The sequence below is a fragment of the Mytilus galloprovincialis genome, chromosome 11 (genome assembly GCF_965363235.1).
Source record: "Mytilus galloprovincialis chromosome 11, xbMytGall1.hap1.1, whole genome shotgun sequence".
Taxonomy (NCBI): Eukaryota; Metazoa; Mollusca; class Bivalvia; order Mytilida; family Mytilidae; genus Mytilus; species Mytilus galloprovincialis.
Genome location: NC_134848.1, coordinates 42,092,779 through 42,117,471, shown reverse-complemented (window position 1 = coordinate 42,117,471; position 24,693 = coordinate 42,092,779). Strand labels below are relative to the sequence as shown.

Below are 24,693 nucleotides of genomic sequence, written 5' to 3'. Positions count from 1 at the left end.
GACATAACTTGGGAATGTTACCAGTACATTTACATGTGCATATTGTTTACATTGAGATCTGTGGTAACCTTTCATTCGAGGTAGGGGTAGTTAAGAAAATTAGCGTTAGTTTAAACTCTGAGAAGTTCAGGGCATATAAACGTTGAAAATATGCCGTACAGCCATATAAAAAATTTGTGGTGCAAATGAACTTTCAATTCTAGGATAAGATTTTTTTTTCAAAACTTCATAGTAAAAGTAGTACAGTTTGAGCCGTAAAAGGAGTTGCTATGGAAGATTGCATTGCCAATATTTACAGAAATGCAACCTATAAGCTGGATTGTCATTACATAAACAATTTTAGCCTTTCGTCATTTATATTTATATGTTTTCTTGAAAAAGAGGTTCGAAACGATACCCGAGGGACAGTCTAACTCATAGAGCGAAATTAAACTGACGACGTCATTGTTAAAAAGAAGAAAAAGACAAACAGATTAATAATAATTCACAAAACACAACATAGAAAACTAAAGAATAAGCAACACGAACCCCACCAAAATCTGGGATTTATCTCAGTTGTTCCGGAAGGGCAAGCAGATCCTGCTCCACACGTAGCACCTGTCGTGTTGTTCATGGTATTACAAACCTGGTAAATAATCTAAATGAAATTAACATGATCCAAGAAAACGAGGTCAACGTCATATAAACCAAACCAGAAATACATGTACACCTTACAATCATTCAATACACTAAATATAATTGACCTATTGCTTATAGCTTCTAAAAAACATTCCTAACCAACAAAATAAACATTGAAAATGAACCATGAAAATGAGATCAAGGTCAAATGAACCTTGCAAGGCAGCCATGTACAGCTTACATTCCTTCAATACAACAAATATAATGACCAATTGCTAATAGGTTAAGAAAAACAGACCAAAACACAAAAAAATAACACTGAGCTATGAATCGTGAAAAAAATGTCAAGATAAAATTTAACCTCTCAGACTGACATGTACATCATAAGTTATTTCCGTACACCAAATATAGTTGACCTATTGCATATAGTATTACATGTAGAAAAAAATACCAAAACTCAATAAAATACTTTGATGAGCGCAGCCTGATAAGACTATAGAGGTCGAACCCTGAACAGTTTGGCAAGGTTGGACACACTATTCAAGCTTGTTACTGTCTGCATTTGAATTGTTATCAAAGTTTTGACATAATACAGGTTTCTGACACAAAATAAATGTGGTGAAAGATCTTAAAAATTTGTAATGGGTTGACATTTTTTTATTGATTTTCAATTGAAGATTTTGCACAATACTGATCAATTGGATATTTCTTGCTATTGCGCAATACTATGTGATTGGTGATTTCTATTTCTTGCTATTTCCCAGTATTCTGCTACTTCGCAATAGGATATTTCTTGCTATTGCACAATACTGTTCAATTGAAAATTTCTTGCTATTGTACAATACTGTGTAATTGATGATTTCTTGCTTTTGCACAATGCTATTCAATTAAAGATGTTTTGCAATTGCACAAAACAATATTAATTCCATTCGAAATTTCTTGTAATTGTGCTATTGAGCAATACTGTGCAATTGAAGAGTTCAATAGTGTGCTTTGGCGCAATACTATGGAATTGAAGATTTTCTGCTATTGTACTATACGTCATATAATTTACAGAACATGTTTGGTGTGTATTTCCTGCCATATCAGTATTTTTTGTTTATATATATAAATCAGACAGAATCAGTGTAAAATGGAAAATTTTAAGAAAAAAACACCAAAAATTATGAAATAAATCAAAGCACTGTAAGCGCTGTATGCAGTCATCCCTCTTTAAGTAATTACCCCTAAACTCAATCCCAGTTTTCCCTATATACAATATGGAACCTTGCAGTACAATTTCAGAGAGATCCATACACTTAAACATAAGTTACTGTCTTGAACTAGAAAAAACGCTTGTTTTTGACCCTGAATTCCTGAAATTTGGGGCATTCACCCCCAAACTCATTGTCTTCATTCCATTTGTGGTATGGTACCTTGCATTACAATTTCAGAGAGATTGTCTGAAAAGAAGAAAATGCCTGTTTTGGACCCTTTTTAACCCGTAATTTCTAAATTGTTGGTACCATAACCCCAAAAATAAATTACAACCTTCTTTTGTGGTATTGAACCTTCCAGTAAAATTTCATAGCGATCCGTTCACTTTAACTTAAGTTATTGTCTGGAAACCAAATGTGTCTTCAGTACACGGATACTGACAATGACATCATATCAATTTTGATGAAAAAAATATTCTGAACTCATAAAAATATATTGATCACTGAACCATGAAAATGAGGTCAAGGTCAGATGACACCTGCCAATTGGACATGTTCACATTACAATCATTCAATACACCAAATATAGTAGTCCTATTGCATACAATATAAGAAGACTAGACCAAAACACAAAAGCTTAACTATACCACTGAACCATGAAAAATGAAGTCAAGGTCAGATGACACTTTCCAGTTGGACATGTACACCTTAAAATCCTTCATTACACCAAATATACTAGACCTATTGCTCATAGTCACTGAGATATGGACTTGACCACTAAAATTAACCTTGTTCACTGATCAATGAAAAAAGGACAAGGTCTATTGAAAACTATGACGGCCATGAGGACCTTGCAAGGTACGCACATACCAAATATAGTTATCCTATTACTCACAATAAGAGAGAAATTATCAATACAAAAAATCTTAAATTTATTTTCAAGTAGTCACTGAACAATGAAAATGAGGTCAAGGCTGTGAACATGTGACAGACGGAAACTTGATAACATAAGGTATCTATATACAAAGTATGAAGCATCGAGATCTTCCACCTTCTAAAATATAAAGCTTTTAAGATGTGAATTAACGCCGAAGCTGCAGGATCACTATCCATAAGTCAAGCAGCTGTCTGTGACAAAAGTCGCAGGCTTGACAACAAATTGCACATCATAGATATCGCAATTATACAATATCGAACATTTCTGATTAACTTTGATTATAACATTTGTGTCAACTTTTCCATTAACTGCTATGAAAAATCACACTTTTTTTCCAACTTTACAAAATTCACTATTTTCATGCAAGCAACCACATCCAAATTTATCAGTTGTCAAATCTTGCTCTTTCGGATATAGAAAATAAAATCAAGATTATCCCCCACTATAGATAAGTAATGATCAGTCATAGGTTAACTTAAACATTGATTACACGTTAGAACTAGAAATAACAAAAAAATCATTTAAAATATTTTTATCTCTGAAATATACTTAGATAAAAAAAATTATCATTACAATTGTTTGATTAACAATAATAGTAGCATGCATCATGCACATATACTACTTAAACATTTCATAAGGATATAAATCCATATTAAGGAATGTGATTTTAAAAGGCAAAATATGACAAATAAGATACAAAGAAATCATTACATAGTTTAATCTATTTAATGAAATTAGAACAATTCTGATTCATAGGATCACCTGAATACTATTAATCATTATATACTGTAAATTCAGAAGTTATTGTGATGTTTTTATTATTGCGAAAAATGGAACAGGGTTAAAATCGCATTAATTTTAAATGAATTAAACAGGAATTTTCTCAATATTGCAAAAATTTAAATTGCATTTTAATCTTAAATGACAAAATAGCAATAATTAATGCACACAATAATTTCTGAATTTACAGTAATAAATGAAATAATTATTAAAATGACATAAAAATTACAGAACTTCAAAATGGTGGCATACAAAATTTAAATCTTAATCCTGGTATTTATGATGATTCTATATTGAATTCACAAAGTTTGTGCTTGGTATGAATTTTATACCTGTACAAAATTAATTACAAAAGCATACATAATCATACATTTCAAATAAAAAAAAATCAGTTTATTTGGACACACAGTAATTTATTTAAACTGTACATACAAAATCAAACAATGTATTCATTTAATAAGTTCAGAGTATTAATTTGAAACATATCTTTGTCTTTGTCAGCTTGATAAGTTCTCCATTAAAGAATCTGCCTGCTTCAACTCTGATAAAAAAATATAATAATCATGCATAAGTTATCCTCACAACACAGATAAACTAAATAATCCTTTTCAATATATAAAACTATAATTATTTGTTAAAATGTTCAGCAGCTACAAGAATTTTAAGAGGAATTGTGCACAGCCTGCTACAAGCATTAAATTTGGCATAAACCTTCCACAACCATTACTCTTTAATTTCAGATAGAGATGCATTTCAAAAAATGTCTCACTTCCAGTAAAATCCAATATGGCGGACATTAGACTTAAATTAGCCAAATATTAAAGGCTTGTGTGTGAAAAGCTGTTATAATCATGCTACTATCATTATATTTGGCACAAACCTTTTTTCTGTGTTACTTTTTGATACATCATATGGATTACATGTCTTTAAAAACTAGTAATTTGATTTAGTTTTATGGTAGAAGTAAATTTTAACAAGAATGTGACCAAAGTACACATATGCCTCACTCGCATCATTTTCCATGTTCAGTGGACCGTGAAATTGGGTTATAAACTCTAATTCAGCATTAAAATTAGAAAGATCATATCATAAGACACATGTGTAGTAAATTAAAGTTGATAAGACTTCAACTTCTCCAAAAACTACCTTGACCAAATATTTTAACCTGAAGCGGGACAGACTGATGGAAAGATGAACAAATGGACACATAGAACAGAAAACAAAATGCCCCTCTACTATTGTAGGTGGGGCATAAAAATAAAAAAAATATTCCACTTACATGCATTGTCTTTTTTTTTATTTGATTCAATAGATATTAGAATTCGGTTTTAGGAGGCAAACCAGATGCTCCCCAGGGCGTAGCTTTATACGATCGCAGAGGTTGAACCCTGAACGATTGGGGCAAGTATGGACACAACTTTCAAGCTGGATTCAGCTCTAAATTTGGAGTGTGATTAAATGGTTGACACAGCATAGGTTTCTGACACAGAAAGAATGTGGTCTAATGAACTTATAAAATTTTTTTGCCTTTGAGCAATTCACTATCCTGTTGAATATTAATCCTCTCAAAAAAATGTTTGAAGAAATTTTCTTTTTATTTATGAAATCTGAAATGAAAAAAAAACCCCCCCCCTTTCCCTTATTCCAAAACTGATCTCAAATCAAATTTCTAATGGAGTTTGCAACAATAACTACTCATTTAAATACATATTAAAATGTAACAAGAATGTGTCCCCAGTACACGGATGCCCCATCCGCACTATCATTTTCTATGTTCAGTGGACCATGAAAATGGGGTTAAATCTCTAAATTGGAATTAAAATTAGAAAGATCATATCATACAGAACATATATACTAAGTTTCAAGTTGATTAGACTTCAACTTCATCAAAAACTACCTCGACCAAAAACTTTAACCTGAAGCGGGACAGACGGACGGACGGACGGACGAACGAACAGACGGACGGACGCACAGACCAGAAAACATAATGCTCCTAAATGGGGCATAAAAAAGTGCTTGTTATCACTGAATGGTAAAGATTAGTTTTAATTTATCACTTGGTAGTAAAAGTGAATATACATTGTATATTGTATAAAACAATGATTTAAGTTGATTCAACTACTATTCTGGACAAAGATAGATAACTCCAATTGAAAATTTCTTGCTATTGCACAATATTGTGCAATTAGATATTTCTTGCTTTTGCGCAATACTGTGCAATTGAAAATTTCTTGCTATTGCACAATACTGTGCAATTGAAGATTTCTTGCTATTGCTGAATACTGTGCAGTTGAAAATTTCTTGCTATTGCACAATACTTAATATAATAATTTTGGATCCTGATTTAGACCAACTTGAAAACTGGGCCCATAATCAAAAATCTAAGTACATGTTTAGTTTCAGCATATCAAAGAAGCCCAAGAATTCAATTTTTGTAAAAATCAAACTTAGTTTAATTTTGGACCCTTTGGACTTTAACTTTAACTTTTGGATTTGGCATACCAAAGAATCCCAATTATTCAATTTTTGATGAAATCAAACAAAGTTTAATTTTGGACCCTGATTTGGACCAACATGGAAACTGGGCCAATAATAAAAATCTAAGTACATTGTTAGATTCAGCATATCAAAGAACCCCAAGGATTCAATTTTTGTTAAAATCAAACTAAGTTTTATTTTGGACCCTTTGGACCTTAATGTAGACCAATTTGAAAACGGGACCAAAAATTAAGAATCTACATACACAGTTAGATTCGGCATATCAAAGAACCTCAATTATTCAATTTTTGATGAAACCAAACAAAGTATAATTTTGGACCCTATGGGCCCCTTATTCCTAAACTGTTGGGACCAAAACTCCCAAAATCAATCCCAACCTTCCTTTAATGGTTATAAACCTTGTGTTTAAATTTCATAGATTTCTATTCAGTTATACTAAAGTTATGGTGCAAACACCAAGAAAAATGCTTATTTGGGCCCCTTTTTGGCCCCTAATTCCTAAACTGTTTGGACCTTAACTCCCAAAATCAATCCTAACCTTTCTTTTGTGGTCATAAACCTTGTGTTTGAATTTCATTGATTTCTATTTACTTATACTAAAGTTATTGTGTGAAAACCAAGAATAATGCTTATTTGGGCCCTTTTTTGGCCACTAATTCCTAAACTATTGGAACCAAAACTCCGAAAATCAATCCCAACCTTCCTTTTGTGGTCATAGACCTTGTTTCAAAATTTCATAGATTTCAATTTACTTAAACTAAAGTTATAGTGCGAAAACCAAGAAAATGCTTATTTGGCCCTTTTTTGGCCCCTAATTCCTAAAATGTTGGGACCAAAACTCCCAAAATCAATCCCAGCCTTCATTTTGTGGTCATAAACCTTGTGTTAAAATTTCATAGATTTCCATTCACTTTTACTAAAGTTAGAATGGAAAAACTAAAAGTATTCAGACGACGCAGACGACGCCAACGTGATACCAATATACGACAAATTTTTTTTTAATTTTTTGCGGTCGTATAAAAACGCTTCTCTATGAATGTGCCTGCCCAAGTCAGGAGCCTGTTGTTCAGTGGTTGTTGTTTGTTGCTATGTTCCATATTGTTTCGTTCATTATTTTTTACATAAATTAGGGTGTTAGTTTTCTCGTAGAATTGTTTTAGAATTGTCATTTCAGGGCCTTTTATAGCTCACTATGCGGTATGGGCTATGCTCATTGTTGATGGCTAAATGGTGACCTATAGTTGTTTCTTGCTGTGTCATTTGGTTTCTTGTGACAAGTTGTCTCATTGCATTGTCCATCTTTTAAAAAAAATATATGTGAATACAGGAACATGAAGAGTACCACATAAAAGTGTAACTTACCATTTAATAAAATTCTGAATTTATCAGCTGTAACAGTAAAAGTGACTGGTTTGACATTATCTGTATTGGGATCCCTAACCTTTAACCTCAGTTGTACACAGGGTTCATCTATACTCTTCAAGTGACTAGAACTTAATATGTAGTCTACTCTCCATTCAACAGAGTCTAACTGTGACACTGAAACAAAATTCAAGTAAGTTAATGTTAAGTCTGTTTTTCTTATGTTGTGCTCTTACACTAATATTCCAGGTAAGGAAGAGGGGTGAGCACTCACAAACATGTTTAACCCCACCACATTGAACGTGCCTTTCCCAAGTCAGGATCCTGTATTTCAGTGGTTGATGTTAGTTAATGTTTGTCATATTTTTTTTTTGGTAAACTGTTCTTTTACTAACATGATAAATTTGTTTTCTCAATTTTATTGTTTCATATTTCCCATGTCAGGGCCTTTCACACCCCACCCTACAGTATTGGTTTTTCTCATCATTGAAGGCCATACCGTAGCCTATAATTGGTTACATCCACTTCATTTGAACTTCAGTGGTTAGTTGTCTTATTGGCAATCATACCACATCTCTTATTCTTATATTTATATAATTTGTATCTCTGTACAATATTTTATTTAAAGATGGTAGACTAATTGAAGGACTTAATCAAATTTATTTGTAGGTATAGTGGGTCTCATTGGGGTCTAAGCGTGACACTGGATTGCCGATTTTTTTGTAAGCGTGACACGTGAAAGTCAAACTATCGTGTTGTGAAAATGGGAAATAAGGTCTAGCGGGACCTGGGAAATGACAAAAAAATGAGAATTGCTTACGGACATAGTGTAAGCGGGATACAGGAATCTGACAAAACAGTAAGCAGGATCCGGGATCGGAACCCCCCAGTGAGACCCCCGGTATATGTACTGGACTAGTATTCTTTAACTTGGATCCTATTCCAATGTTTTGTTTTAAAGTGGTGTGGTATGATTGCTAATGTCAGAGATATCTATCAGGAAACTAAAGGACTAGTGTGTTAACAACTTTAGGGCACTAAAAGTACTACGGCATGTATTGGTGTTTCTCAATCTGAAGTTTTCTATGTTATGACTTGTATACTGTTATTTGTCTTTTTCATTTTGCCATGGTGTTGTCAGATAAGAGTTTGAATGGTCTTAAAGTATTTTTGATATCTCATTTATTAACATGTAAAAATACAAGTACTATTGATTACAGATGCGTGCATATGTTTGTGTCTTTACCTTCACACATTAATTCTTAGAAAAAGTAAAGTGAACCAAAGCCTACATGTGTATTTGATAGTCATATGGTAGGATACCTAAAGATGATTCCTTGTGGTATGCTGCAGTTGTCTATCACACAATAAATAAATCAAAGAGATTAATTAAAGAGCTGAATAGCTCTGAGGGGAAAGACCGCCCTTGTTTCTATTTCATTTTGGGGGGGGGATTATCTTTTGATAGTCTTCATATAAAGAATGAAAAAAAAGAACAGCTAGAACATGTGGAAGGTTGTCACTATTGGAATCAATTGTTGTTTAATGTAATTTCATTTCTATAGTTTAGGATTCAATTTAGACCAATGGAAGAGATCTGCATCTTCTAAATCTAAATATTCAATTAAAGTTGATAGTTAATTATCTAAAATTCAACTAATTGAATTCTGTCATTTAACAACAACTACAATTATTTTTGAAATCTTAATAGTGTACGACTGAACTGCAGTCAGGGCCATTTTCCATTTTTTGTGACAGTACTCTTAAGATTTTTATTTTTTTTCTTAAGAAAGTTAGGACTGAAAAATCTATTCAGTTTTAAATTTCCATTGATAAAGTTCCCAGTTACATCTCTCATCACAGGGATACAGGTACTAATAAAAATAACAATATGATTGATGTAAACTGTGGGAAGCTTGTTTCCAAATCCTACATTTTGAAATATTTGTAAAATTTCATGAATAAATAGGTTTAAACTACAAAATGCAACATTTGTAAAATTAAAAAGTATTGCATGTTGATGTTTGAATCATCTACAGCAAACATCATTATGTTTAAATTTAACAAATACTATTTTTTAATAGGTGCACAATCTTTGAGAATGATTTAAATAACCAGTGAAGGATATCCCTGATAATGCGTAGTGTGGCATTCAAACAATGACGTCACTATAAAATATAATGTAGGTTGGATATATTTAGAATATCTCGTCATACTGATTTTTCCGGATTGTAAAAGAAACGTAAATAGTGTAAAGGAGAGCTCAATATACGATAATTACAAGAGAAACAGAAGGGAAATGTGTAAAAAAGTGTTTAAAGTCAATTTGTTCATTTGTATCTCCCCATCTCATCATTCTCAGTAAGATTTGTTGGGGGGTTTTCCACACTATAAAAACAAAATGAATGATGTGAGGGAATGTCACTCTGGTCAACCCCATTGGGGATTGACGGCTTGAAGCCGTCTTCCCCAAAAAGTACACTGATTAAGAAATATTGTCCAAATCATGCTGAGGAAATCAAGTGTTGTGTTAACATTCAAGGGTGGAGGAACCCTACCCTGAAATATCAAGGGTGAACCCTGTCAATCAAGATAATGAAGGTTCAATGGTATATTTAAACACAGTGTAGAACTTTTACTACTTACATCTAAGACTATGTTTTCTCAGTTGAGCCTGTAACTTTTCTAAACTGTCACTGTAGGATTTTGTTAGTGCTGTAGCATGTTCTGAAAATAACAAATTTTAGTATATTTTAGAAATCTCAAACTTTTATAGTTCAAGATAAAATATGGGTGCCTCATAGGGTCTAAGTGGTATCAGTAGTTCAAAAGCCTGCTTATAGGAAAATTTGTTTTGACTCTGACTTTAATGAAATTAAAATAATACAAATATATACTGGTATGATCAACTGCAAAATAAATACATCTATGTAGATATAGGAAGATGTGGTGTGAGTGCCAATGAGACAACTGTCCATACAAATAACAATTTAAAAAGTAAACCATTATAGGTTAAAGTACGGCCTTCAACACGGAGCCTTGGCTCACACCGAACAACAAGCTATAAAGGGCCCCAAAATTACTAGTGTAAAACCATTCAAACGGGAAAACTAACGGTCTAATGTTTTATTATGATGTGGATCTATCAACAAAACTACATGAATTTTAAATTAAGATTTCATGTAAACTGGCGGTAAAAATTGGATCAAAATATAAAATGTGACTTTTAATCAGATTGTGGTTCACATGTATGATATACGCTGATTGAAGAAAAACATGTGTCATATGCATTTAAACTAATAACATATGTTTATGGAAGAAAAAAAACACTTTTCAAAATATTAAAAAAAAATGTTGAATTTACCATAATTTGACTCTAAATATTTAGGAAGATTAAGTAATGTGCATCAAAACTGGTATTAAATGTTTACAAAAATAAATGGAGAATGTGTCTATCATGGCTATTGGCCACAAATCCCCCTGCTTGAAAATATGCATGAGCCAACATCCACATAGAGATGCAGGATTAACTTAGTTAAGGCTATTTTGTGATCATAAGCCATAAGTATTGTGTAAGAGTTTCATAAAATTTGGTAGAGGCAAACTAAGGTTAGAGAACCAAAACAACAGATTAAGCAATTTTTCCATTTATAAAGGGGCAAAACTAAAAAAAAAGGAAAAGTGACGCCACCCAATTTCTAACTTAATCTGTGTTTTGTGTATAAGAATTATAACATTTGGATGAGGCTAACCAAATTTAGAGAGTGAAAACCAAAAAGTAAACATTTTTTATTTTCATAAAGGAACATAACTCATGAACAGTTACAGTGACGACACCTAATTTCAAACCTGATCTATATTTTGTGGTAATATGCATTGTGTATAAGTGTTATAAAATTTAGTTGAGGCAAACTAAAGTTTGAGAAAGGAAACCAATTTTGTGGATGTTTGGGACGGAAAGACAGGACTGACAAACAAGGTTAATACTTATTGCCCCCTCCGCTATGGCAGGGGCAAAAAAACCTAATACATTACCTTTTGGCAAACCTAGCTGCTGTAGTTCATTACTTAAAGATTCTCCATCTACATTATACTTGGCAGCAGAGCACAATATAAATGACAATACAGCGACACTGGCTTTTACATCTCCAGTCTCTGCAAAAGAAATGTTTATATCTAACAATTATTGGGAAAATGTTAGTAATAAATAAAGTATGACAGCTGCCATTATTTATTAAAGAACCGTTTTGAATACGCTCACTTATCCTATCCCCCATGTTGACAATGGGTGAACAAAATCTCACCGATTCATAAAGTCGAAAGACTCATATTTCTGAAAAATACAACTGATAAAAATTAATTGTGGATATGTACAAATTTATGTTATGTCCTCGGTAACTAAACAGTTTTATGATATTGTTATTTTGATTCAGAGCAGTCACAATGACAAGACCAAGATTGACAAATCAAAATCATAATATCCTAAGCAACTTGTTTGAGTGGAATTTCAAAATTAATCTCATTAGGATTTTAAAATAACAAGTTTAGCTGATTGCCTCCCTGTGGGAAGATTCTAGAAGACAGTTATCTTTCATTATCAAAAAGCAGCAGATTATTTACATATAAGAACCAGATAATTGTTTGACCACGGCCTTATATATAACCTTACCAAATTTAGCATCAGCAGTTAGTTTGTAGACCTTGTCATACTGAAAATAAAAATAAAATCTGGATCAATACACATCCTAAACTAATAATTTCTAACATTACCCTACGAAAAGAGGGACAACTCTTATTTGACTTTTAAATTCCTTCACATTGATCATGTTCATACAAATTTAAAAAGTGAAAAATACAGTGTGATAAAAAAAAACAATAAACTAAGCACACATCACACCATTTTATTTCATAATTCACTTATTGGCAATTAATCACCCAACACAAGCATGGTTATTTTTTAGTGAAAAAAACTTTTGTGTACTGTTTGGACAATGTTATTTTTCAGTCTATACATAATGTACATGTATCGCAAAATTCAGGGAGACTAACAGATTTTGTATCTGAAAATGCCTAAAAAGAATTAAACTTAATTATCATGATTATACAACTGTTTCAGCCAAGTCTGATGAGGATATGTAAATGAAGTAATATAACATCTTACATCTATTCCAACGTCCAGTAGATCTTTGATGACTTGTATGCAGAGTAATTTGATCTTCACTGAAGTCTGTAAAATATAAAAATGATGAAATATAGAGAATGTCCTCATGTTAACTTACAGTATGACATATTCCATTGCAAAACTTTTTTTTTTTTCCTTAAAATTAAATGAAATTTTATATTGTTCCAATACAGTTAAAAATTTCAAACCATAATTGACAAAACAATGATAGAGATAGAGTAAAAATTGGGTAAATGCTCATAGATAGAAGATTTAACACAGAGCCCTGACTCACACCGTAGATCAAGCTATAAAGGGTCCCAAAAATCACTAGTGTAAAAATTAAATCATTCAAAATGGGAAAACCAATGGTCTAATCTAATTGAAAAAAGAGAAACACTTATGAACCACATCAATAAATGACATACATGTATAACCCTGATTCATGGCTAGAAATTATTGTTTTCAACCATAATAAAAATATTGCTGGTTCATAAATATGTAAGAAATAAATGCGACTAAAAGTTATAGCTCTCTAGATATGAGCATAAGAACCATCTTTGACTTTGAAAACCCTTTATGATAATTGATTAACATTCATGACCTCATCATTCCTTTTCTACCAAACAGAGAAAAAACCCTTTCACTAGCAAAGTGTTATACTGGTATGCAAAATAATCTTAGACAGTGGGGGATCAAGAATTTTTTGTAAGCGGGCCCACTGACTGCATACTGCATGAGAGGTGGTTCCCACCAGTCATATCTCAGTGATTCCCTACATTATCAACCAAATGTTTCCCACACAAGAGGCCTGGGCAGCCAGTACCCTCCTTAATCTGCCTCTGAATGAAGATCATTGCAAAAGTTAAGAAACTAGAAACAATTAGTTATCTGGAATTATTCATTCAGTATGTAGCATGTACAATGTACATCAATATATATTAAACCAGATGCTCTGCAGGGCGCAGCTTTATACGACTGCAGAGGTCGAACCCTGAACAGTTGGGGCAAGTATGGACACAACATTTAAGCTTGATACAGCTCTGAATTTGGATTGTGATTAAATAGTTTACACAACATAGGTTTCTGACACAGAATAAATGTGTTCTAAGAACTTAAACTTAAAAACTTAAAAATTTTATAAATTGGACATTTACCTATCATGGTCCAATATCCAAAATCTAAATACATGGTTAGATTCATCATATCATAGAACCCCATGAATTCAATTTTTGAAGAAATCAAATAATCTTCAATTTTAGACCCTCTAGACCTCAATGTGGACCAATTTGATAACCAAGCCCAAATATTAAAAATCTAAATACATGGTTAGATTCTGCATATTGAAGAACCCCATATATTCAATTTTTGTTGAAATCAAACAATGTTTAATTTTTTACCCTTTGGACCTTAATGTAGACCAATTTGAAAACGGGACAATACTGTGCAATTAGATATTTCTTGCTATTGCGCAATACTGTGCAATTGAAGATTTCTTGCTATTGCACAATACTGTGCAATTGAAGATTTCTTACTATTGCCCAATACTATGCAATTGAAAATTTCTTGCTATTGAATAATACTGTGCAATTGAAGATTTATTGCTATTGCGGAATACTGTGCAATTGAAAATTTCTTAATATAACAATTCTGGACCCTGATTTGGACCAACTTGAAAACTTGGGCCCATTATCAAAAATCTAAGTACATGTTTAGATTCAGCATATCAAAGAACCCCAAGAATTCATTTTTTTTTTTAATCAAGCTAACTTTAATTTTGGACCCTTTGGACCTTAATGAAGACCAATTTGAAAACAGGACCAAAAATTAAGAATCTGAATACATGGTTAGATTTGGCATATCAAAGAACCCCAATAATTCATTTTTTGATGAAATCAAATAAAGTTTAATTTTGGACCCTTTTGGCCCCTAATTCTTTGAGACCAAAACACCCAAATCAATCCCAACCTTCCTTTTATGGTCATAAACCTTGTGTTTAAATTTCATACATGTAAATTTCAATTTAATTTTACTAAAGTAAAAGTGGGAAAACCAAATGTCTTCAGACGCGGACGACGATGACACCGACAACGACGACGCCCATTTTCAATTTTTGCAGTCGTATAACACATCATTTTTCTACCTACCACTTTTGATAATGTACTAATTTCTGCTAGAACCCAATCAGGGCAGTCAAGATCACCACAAAACCTAAATCTCTAAAAAAATATAAAACAAAAGACAGTCAATCAAACATTAAATAAGTGAGGGCATTATATACATGTTCATATACAACAGGTTTTTTTTCAGAAATAATTGTTTTGATTCTCATTTTTGTTTCTTTAAAGACTTCAATAGTAAAAACATTAGATTTAGATATTAAAATCATGAAAATATGAAATGTTAAATGTATGAGCTATTTCATCCAGCAAATTAAGTAACATTTGAACATGTTGAAAAACTTTTCACTTTAACCTTTCAACTTCCTTTACGAGTTTTTGAGTACATGTTTTACATAAAGTTATCATTTTTATTGCTCTTTTCCTAAAAGGACTTTCTGTTTCGGATTAGAGGACTGTCGTCTGAATGCAAATTAGTTGGCAATGGTTCACGTAATAGTTGAATTTAGGTGGCATAAATTGAAAAGGTACGAGTTTGCAATAGGAGGAGTTAACTATTGTTACTTGCTACATTTGCAGTAAAATTTGTTGTAGCGTAATATTTGCTGGTGAAATCTGTCAGTTTTTTGTAGAATATCATGTTTTATTTTTTATATAGGTTTTAATTGTTAAACAACATATTTAAAGTGGTACCTAACACTACAGGGAGATATAACTCTGTATAGTCAGCTCAATGTTTTAATTACATTGTGTTGTAAAAGGAAATTTAAGCTTCTCAATGATAAAAATTGGTGTTTGTCAAACTGCTAGAATTTCCAGTGTAATTTTTCTGACAAAACGGTTGGTTCAAAATTTTTGAAATTTTTATATTTTTGTTTATTTACTTTGACAAAATTCTATGAATATTAAACAAGCCAAATTAATTTTAGTGAAAGTGTTGGGTACCACTAAATAAACTCACAGATTTCTTAATCATGTGTTAATATCTGGAAAATATATATTGAAAAGAGATATTTACACTTTTAATCTATCACTGATCATCAGTTCAATATATTCAATTTTCAAAGATTGATCAGTGACTGTAAAAACCCTGCGGTAAATATTTTTTGCTCTTGAAAAACTATTTTTTAATTTTTATTATTTTAGACATGATAAATTTCAATTATTACAATGCATTAGTTCAGTGTCTCAAAAAATCTCCAAATGTAATAAAATATATGACAAATAACAAAAAATTATGATAGTGTTTATCTTTTATCTTATCTAGTCAACCATCATTAGTGTAACCTGAATTAAAGAAATAATATAATTATTTATAGGACCACAGATGAATTATCACGTTGTAATTGGTTAAACGCCGTCAAGTGGTGACCCCCTATGAGACCATATGGGGTTCATGACGCGTTAATGGCGACGTCATATAATAATGTTGTTCTGTTTCATTGTTTATTTTCAACAAAACGCCGCAGAAAAAGTCCAGCGTCCGATAAATTCGTTATACGGTTAACTACTAACCCCCTACGGATCCATAGAGGGTGAATAAAATTCATAGGGGGTGAGGCCGGAGGGATTTTACTAACCCTCTATGAATCCGTATGGGGTCAGTAGCGAACCATATAACTTATAGTATCATTAGATTTGCATTTTATAAAGTACTGTTCTGTAACATCTGTTGTATGTTTCAGTAGTTTTCTTGTATATTGTGTAATTATGTGGTATTCTGTGGTGTTCTGTGGTAAAAAGGCGCTTTGTGTTTTCATAGCAATTATTAAAATTGAGAAAGGAAATGGGGAATGTGTCAAAGCGACAACAACCCTACCATAGAGCAGACAACAGCTGAAGGCAGAAGCACCGGTATTAGTTCATCATTGATATTTATTGAATAAATTTTAATCACAAGGTTGCTCAATATATTATACTTCAAGAAAAAGCAAAAAAAAAGTTAAAAGTTAGTGTTTCTTGTTTGAAGAAAATAATCTCAAAACTGAATTGTGACTTTTTGTCCTGTGACTTTTAGTCCTATATTCAATTTTAAGAAGACCTGTTTATTTCTTAACAATTTTAACTATTTTGTGTCAATCTTTCATTTATATAGATACTTGTATGACAACTAACTATCTAATCTTCAATACAGTACAAATCTACACAAAAATATACGGTTACACCCCCTTTTTTATTGATGTATTTTACGTCCATGACAGACATATTTTCAAACCGCAAAGTGTTCAAGCGTCCTCCCTTATTACTTACCATTCTTTAATATAGTATGATCTCTAATTAACGAACACTACAGCATGTTTAAATAACAGTTAAAAAAGAAAACAACAGAAATTGTATCTTCTTCTGTTCCTTAAGGTGTAACACCACTAATTCAGGCCCGGCCAGAAAGCACATACTAGAAAGTAGTACATATTTAACACAAAATAGTTCCTACGCATGAGTGTAACTTTCAAAATATGTAGAATATTTAGGTATTTTTGGTATCAAATGAAAGCTGAAGGACTGGTGATCATTGTAGAACACTTTTGGACTTTTAATTTTGAATAGTAAAAAAACTGCACCAAATTTTAAAAAGAGGGTACATTTTGTCTGTTTGTCAGATCTGAAGTACCTGTTTTGGTACATCTGAAGTTCCGGGAACCAGTTCTTTCTTATATGCAATGTAAGGTATGTTGATTTTTTCAGTACAAGACACCATAAAGTGTTGCTTTGAAATGCAATGATTGCCACTTTATTTGAACTTAAAATAAAAGAGGTGTGCCTGCTTGAAACGGAGGAATTTAACATAGAAAGCAATGGGACCATGAATTAGTGGTGTACTTCCTTAATTGGGTTTGCGGAAACCAGTCTCCTGCAAAATACAATATTAATGAGTTGGTCCCGAACCCTTTCCTCTTACATCAAAACTTGCATGCATGCAGTTAAACATTAATTATTATCGTATTTAAGCTTTCAAACATAGATTTAACGACTAAAGGAATATTATAAGAATGATTTGATAATTTAATCAGGGATCATTATGAAAAAAAGTAAATTCCTTATATTTCTTCTTTATTTCTTTCTTTACAAGGACTTATATACGTCCCTGTATAGAACACAGTCAAATTAGAGTTAAAATTTTATAATATGATTTCGGTATTTTTGTAATTCGCTGTTAATTAAAAAAAAGGATATAGATTGGATTTACAGAATAAGGTTGGCTGACCCGTCTTTTAGAAATGACAATGAGATGACTAACCCATACCGTAAAGATCCCTTCATGCCTGAAAGATATATATGAGACAATATCTGAAAAGTCTAGTTTTTGGCAATAAGAAAAAACCCCAAAAAATTTCTTTAAATGGTAATGAAAAATTGTAAAATAAATTCCTTTCTGTTACTATCTACTATACTTAAATTGCACAATGTTCTCTGCTGTTATCAAATGCAAAAAAACTAATTTTTTTTATTCAATATACTGTATATTATTTTGGGGATTTATTTGATATGGTGGTGATAACCTATATTAAATGAAATGGTTGACATATAGTAGATTAACTCTTCGATTCTCAGTGAAAGCGTCTTGAACATCCTTCCTGTTACTAATGATGGTTATGCTGTTACTTTTTATCAGGTAACATGACAGAACGTAACAGAAAGGAATTACGCGATAGTTTTTGTCCTTTTTATCACATTAAATGTAAGTGTATTTCCTGTGTCCTATAACTTTTAAAAAGATGATATAAAAACACACTTAATGTTGTGGTGCACACTTAAAAATATTCTCAGAAAGTGGAAGAAAAGGCTATAACAGGATAAAACACCAATAAGTATTTTTCTATAAATTCTTACCTTGGATGGGCTTGAATGTTCAAACCTGGCCGCCTTTTCAACTATTTCTTTGCACTAATGCATTCCGGAAATGATGCTCTTCACAATACATAATGGGAAAATAACTATTGGTCTTGTAAACGTTTCCACAGGTAGAAAAAACTCAGTGGTAACAGGAGGGAAATTACCTCTGGGGACAAATTTTTTTGGTCTTAAAATTTGGAAAATTTTATTACATGCTATAGTTATAACTAGTGTGGATCTAGCCGTCGATAGCAGCCGGCGTTAATATTCATGAGGCCAGCCTTCAATAATATTCATGAGCCGTCAATAATATTCATGAGATGACTTGCGTTCGAAGAAGTGTTGTTAGAAACTATGAACGATAATTATAATTAAATAACGTTCCTATTTATATTTGATATTACTTCAAATAGGCATGTCAATGGGTGTCTTCTTCGAGGTCCGCGTTTATTGAATCAACTTTGGGTCTTCTTCAAGGTCTGCGTCTTTAAACAACATTGTAAATGTAATAAAAACAATGTAAATGCCTCCATAAATATAAAACAAAGAAATGGTCTTTTAACATTCTGTGATTAGAGAAATAATGTAAACTAAAGCAATAACAAGTTTAAAAAAAAATATAATTAAATATAGAAATTAAACGGGACATTACAACACACAAATAAAGTAAAGAACAGTTCTTATTAAAATTTTGTGATAATTAAATCAATGTCAGCTACAATAAATTTAAAAAATTGATTAAATATAGAAATTTAGGAATGACAGAGAATTGATGGTCATTTGTTCGTTGTCTACAAATATAGTCCAATCATGAAACTAAAACATACAATATTACGACAGTATTTTCTATTTAAACATATCAGAAAAATACAAACATAGTTAATTGCAGAAATAAAAATAACAGAAAAATAACAACTGTCAATTACTATTTCAATGACATATGATTCTTCAAAATTACGGAGACCAATCTGAGTCATTATTAACAATTCATATTATTGCCTCTAAAATGGCCCATAGCAATTATACCCTAGACCCGTGCGAGTTAATCAGGAGAGAATAAGGGGGTACCCTGGTATATCACAAATTCGAAAATGAACTTTTGCCGGCTGGCCAAACGAAGAGATTCTCCACGTGGGCAATGGTATCAGACGAAGAGGTACTTATTGCCTTTAAAATGGCCCATATCACTTATACCCTAGACCCGTACGAGTTTGTCAGTAGAGGGTTCAAAGGGGGGATATGGTATCCGGTTTACAACGAATTCTTACTGAACTATTGCCGGCTGGCCAAACTAAGAGATTCTCCACATTGACCATCACACCAGAGGTAGAGGTTGGTATTGCCTCTAACATGGCCCATAGCACTTATGCCCTAGACCCGTGCGAGTTAGTCAGGAGAGGATAAGGGGTACCCTGGTATATCACAAATTCTAAAATGAACTATTGCCGGCTGGCCAAACGAAGAGATTCTCCACACGGGCAATGGTACCAGACGAAGAGGTACATATTGCCTTTAAAATGGCCTATAGCACTTGTACCCTAGACCCGTACGAGTTTGTCAGTAGAGGGTTCAAAGGGGGGATATGGTATCCGGTTTACAACGAATTCTTACTGAACTATTGCCGGCTGGCAAAACTAAGAGATTCTCCACATTGACCATTATACCAGAGGTAGAGGTTGGTATTGCCTCTAACATGGCCCATAGCACTTATGCCCTAGACCCGTACGAGTTAGTCAGGAGAGGATAAGGGGTACCCTGGTATATCACAAATTCTAAAATGAACAATTGCCGGCTGGCCAAACGAAGAGATTCTCCACACGGGCAATGGTACCAGACGAAGAGGTACTTATTGCCTTTAAAATGGCCTATAGCACTTGTACCCTAGACCCGTACGAGTTTGTCAGTAGAGGGTTCAAAGGGGGGATATGGTATCCGGTTTACAACGAATTCTTACTGAACTATTGCCGGCTGGCCAAACTAAGAGATTCTCCACATTGACCATCATACCAGAGGTAGAGGTTGGTATTGCTTCTAACATGGCCCATAGCACTTATGCTCTAGACCCGTGCGAGTTAGTCAGGAGAGGATAAGGGGTACTCTGGTATATCACAAATTCTAAAATGAACTATTGCCGGCTGGCCAAACGAAGAGATTCTCCACACGGGCAATGGTACCAGACGAAGAGGTACTTATTGCCTTTAAAATGGCCTATAGCACTTGTACCCTAGACCCGTACGAGTTTGTCAGTAGAGGGTTCAAAGGGGGGATATGGTATCCGGTTTACAACGAATTCTTACAGAACTATTGCCGGCTGGCAAAACTATGAGATTCTCCACATTGACCATCATACCAGAGGTAGAGGTTGGTATTGCCTCTAACATGGCCCATAGCACTTATGCCCTAGACCCGTACAAGTTAGTCAGGAGAGGATAAGGGGTACCCTGGTATATCACAAATTCTCAAATGAACTATTGCCAGCTGGCCAAACGAAGAGATTCTCCACACGGGCAATGGTATCACGAAGAGGTACTTATTGCCTTTAAAATGGCCTATAGCACTTGTACCCTAGACCCGTACGAGTTTGTCAGTAGAGGGTTCAAAGGGGGGATATGGTATCCGGTTTACAACGAATTCTTACTGAACTATTGCCGGCTGGCCAAACTAAGAGATTCTCCACATTGACCATCATACCAGAGGTAGAGGTTGGTATTGCCTCTAACATGGCCCATAGCACTTATGCCCTAGACCCGTACGAGTTAGTCAGGAGAGGATAAGGGGTACCCTGGTATATCACAAATTCTAAAATGAACTATTGCCGGCTGGCCAAACGAAGAGATTCTCCACATGGGCAATGGTACCAGAAGAAGAGGTATTTATTGCCTTTAAAATGGCCTATAGCACTTGTACCCTAGACCCGTACGAGTTTGTCAGTAGAGGGTTCAAAGGGGGGATATGGTATCCGGTTTACAACGAATTCTTACTGAACTATTGCCGGCTGGCCAAACTAAGAGATTCTCCACATTGACCATCATACCAGAGGTAGAGGTTGGTATTGCCTCTAACATGGCCCATAGCACTTATGCCCTAGACCCGTACGAGTTAGTCAGGAGAGGATAAGGGATACCCTGGTATATCACAAATTCTAAAATGAACTATTGCCGGCTGGCCAAACGAAGAGATTCTCCACGTGGGCAATGGTACCAGACGAAGAGGTACTTATTGCCTTTAAAATGGCCCATAGCACCTGTACCCTAGACCCGTACGAGTTTGTCAGTAGAGGGTTAAAAGGGGGGATATTGTATCCGGTTTACAACGAATTCTTACTGAACTATTGCCGGCTGGCCAAACTAAGAGATTCTCCACATCGACCATCATACCAGAGGTAGAAGTTGGTATTGCCTCTAAAATGGCACAAAGCACTTATATCCTAGACCCGTACGAGTTAGTCAGGAGAGGATAAGTGGGTACCCTGGTATATAACAAATCCGAAAATGAACTATTGCCGGCTGGCCAAACGAAGAGATTCTCCACATGGGCAATGGTACCAGACGAAGAGGTACTTATTGCCTTTAAAATGGCCCATAGCACTTATACCCTAGACCCGTACGAATTTGTCAGAAGAGTGTTCAAAGGGGGGATATGGTATCCCGGATACAACAAATTCGAACTGAACTATTGCCGGCTGGCCAAACTAAGAGATTCTCCACATCGACCATTATACCAGAGGTAGAGGTTGGTATTGCCTCTAAAATGGCCCGTAGCACTTGTGCCCTAGTCCCGTACGAGTTAGTCAGGAGAGGATAAGGGGGTACCCTGGTATATCACAAATTCGAAAATAAACTATTGCCGGCTGGCCAAACGAAGAGCTTCTCCACATGGGCAATGATACCAGAGGAAGAGGTACTTATTGCCTTTAAAATGGCCCAGAGCACTTATACCCTAGACCTGTACGAGTTTGTCAGCAGAGGGTTGAAAGGGGGTATATGGTATCCCGGATACAACGAATTCGAACTGAACTATTGCCGGCTGGCCAAACTAAGAGATTCTCCACATCGACCATTACACCACAGGTAGAGGTTGGTATTGCCTCCAAAATGGCCCATAGCACTTATGCCCTAGACCCGTACGAGTAAGTAAGAAAAGGATAAGGGGATACCCTGGTATATCACAAATTCGAAAATGAACTATTGCCGGCTGGCCAAACGAAGAGATTCTCCACGTGGGCAATGGTACCAGACGAAGAGGTACTTTTTGCCTTTAAAATGGCCCATAGCACCTGTACCCTAGACCCGTACGAGTTTGTCAGTAGAGGGTTAAAAGGGGGGATGTTGTATCCGGTTTACAACGAATTCTTACTGAACTATTGCCGGCTGGCCAAACTAAGAGATTCTCCACATCGACCATCATACCAGAGGTAGAACCTGGTATTGCCTCTAACATGGCCCATAGCACTTATGCCCTAGACCCGTGCGAGTTAGTCAGGAGAGGATAAGGGGTACCCTGGTATATCACAAATTCTAAAATGAACTATTGTCGGCTGGCCAAACGAAGAGATTCTCCACACGGGTAATGGTACCAGACGAAGAGGTATTTATTGCCTTTAAAATGGCCTATAGCACTTGTACCCTAGACCCGTACGAGTTTGTCAGTAGAGGGTTCAAAGGGGGGATATGGTATCCGGTTTACAACGAATTCTTACTGAACTATTGCCGGCTGGCAAAACTATGAGATTCTCCACATTGACCATCATACCAGAGGTAGAGGTTGGTATTGCCTCTAACATGGCCTATAGCACTTATGCCCTAGACCCGTACGAGTTATTCAGGGGAGGATAAGGGGTACCCTGGTATATCACAAATTCTAAAATGAACTATTGCCAGCTGGCCAAACGAAGAGATTCTCCACACGGGCAATGGTACCAGACGAAGAGGTACTTATTGCCTTTAAAATGGCCTATAGCACTTGTACCCTAGACCCGTACGAGTTTGTCAGCAGAGGGTTCAAAGGGGGATATGGTATCCGGTTTACAACGAATTCTTACTGAACTATTGCCGGCTGGCCAAACTAAGAGATTCTCCACATTGACCATCATACCAGAGGTAGAGGTTGGTATTGCCTCTAACATGGCCCATAGCACATATGCCCTAGACCCGTACGAGTTAGTCAGGAGAGGATAAGGGGTACTCTGGTATATCACAAATTCTAAAATGAACTATTGCCGGCTGGCCAAACGAAGAGATTCTCCACACGGGCAATGGTACCAGACGAAGAGGTATTTATTGCCTTTAAAATGGCCTATAGCACTTGTACCCTAGATCCGTACGATTTTGTCAGTAGAGGGTTCAAAGGGGGGATATGGTATCCGGTTTACAACGAATTCTTACTGAACTATTTCCGGCTGGCCAAACTAAGAGATTCTCCACATCGACCATCATACCAGAGGTAGAGGTTGGTATTGCCTCTAAAATGGCCCATAGCACTTATGCCCTAGACCCGTACGAAATAGTATGAAAAGGATAAGGGGGTACCCTGGTATATCACAACTTCGAAAATGAACTATTGCCGGCTGGCCAAACGAAGAGATTCTCCACGTGGGCAATGGTACCAGACGAAGAGGTACTTATTGCCTTTAAAATGGCCCATAGCACTTATACCCTAGACCCGTACGAGTTTGTCAGTAGAGGGTTAAAAGGGGGATATGTAATCCCGGTATACAACGAATTCGAACTGAACTATTGCCGGCTGGTCAAACTAAGAGATTCTCCACATCGACCATTATACCAGAGGTAGAGGTTGGTATTGTCTCTAAAATGGCCATTAGCACTTATGCCCTAGACCCGTAAGAGTTTGTCAGGAAAGATTAAGGGGGGTACCCTGGTATATCACAAATTCGAAAATGAACTATTGCCGGCTGGCCAAACGAAAAGATTCTCCACGTGGGCAATGATACCAGAGGAAGAAGTACTTATTGCCTTTAAAATGGCACATAGCACCTATAACCTTGACCCGTACGAGTTTGTCAGTAGAGGGTTAAAAGGGGGGATATGGTATCCCGGTATACAACGAATTCGTACGAGTTAGTCAGGAAAGGATAAGGGGGTATCCTGGTATATCACAAATTCGAAAATGAACTATTGCCGGCTGGGCAAACGAAGAGATTCTCCACGTTGGCAATAATACATGAGG

The 24,693-nt window shown here is 34.7% G+C and overlaps 1 protein-coding gene across 1 annotated transcript; it reads right to left on the bottom strand.

The window, feature by feature from the left end:
- Positions 1-3,940: 3,940 nt before the first annotated feature.
- Positions 3,941-17,027, bottom strand: LOC143051158 (COMM domain-containing protein 4-like). The gene is made up of 8 exons (XM_076224161.1): positions 16,924-17,027; positions 14,701-14,772; positions 12,554-12,619; positions 12,062-12,101; positions 11,428-11,547; positions 10,039-10,119; positions 7,393-7,569; positions 3,941-4,072 (listed from the first exon to the last, which is right to left on the bottom strand). Exons 1-8 carry the CDS (start codon positions 16,924-16,926, stop codon positions 4,029-4,031), a joined length of 603 nt encoding a protein of 200 aa, XP_076080276.1. The 5' UTR covers positions 16,927-17,027; the 3' UTR covers positions 3,941-4,028.
- Positions 17,028-24,693: the final 7,666 nt, after the last annotated feature.

What these genes read in the sequence shown, in the direction of transcription:
- LOC143051158 (XM_076224161.1), bottom strand. An exon ending in TACTGGACGTTGGAATAGAT is followed by an intron (nt 12,102 to 12,553) that starts GTAAGATGTTAT and finishes TTTTATTTTCAG; the next exon opens with TATGACAAGGTCTACAAACT. An exon ending in ATTCAGAATTTTATTAAATG is followed by an intron (nt 4,073 to 7,392) that starts GTAAGTTACACT and finishes TTTTTTTATCAG; the next exon opens with AGTTGAAGCAGGCAGATTCT.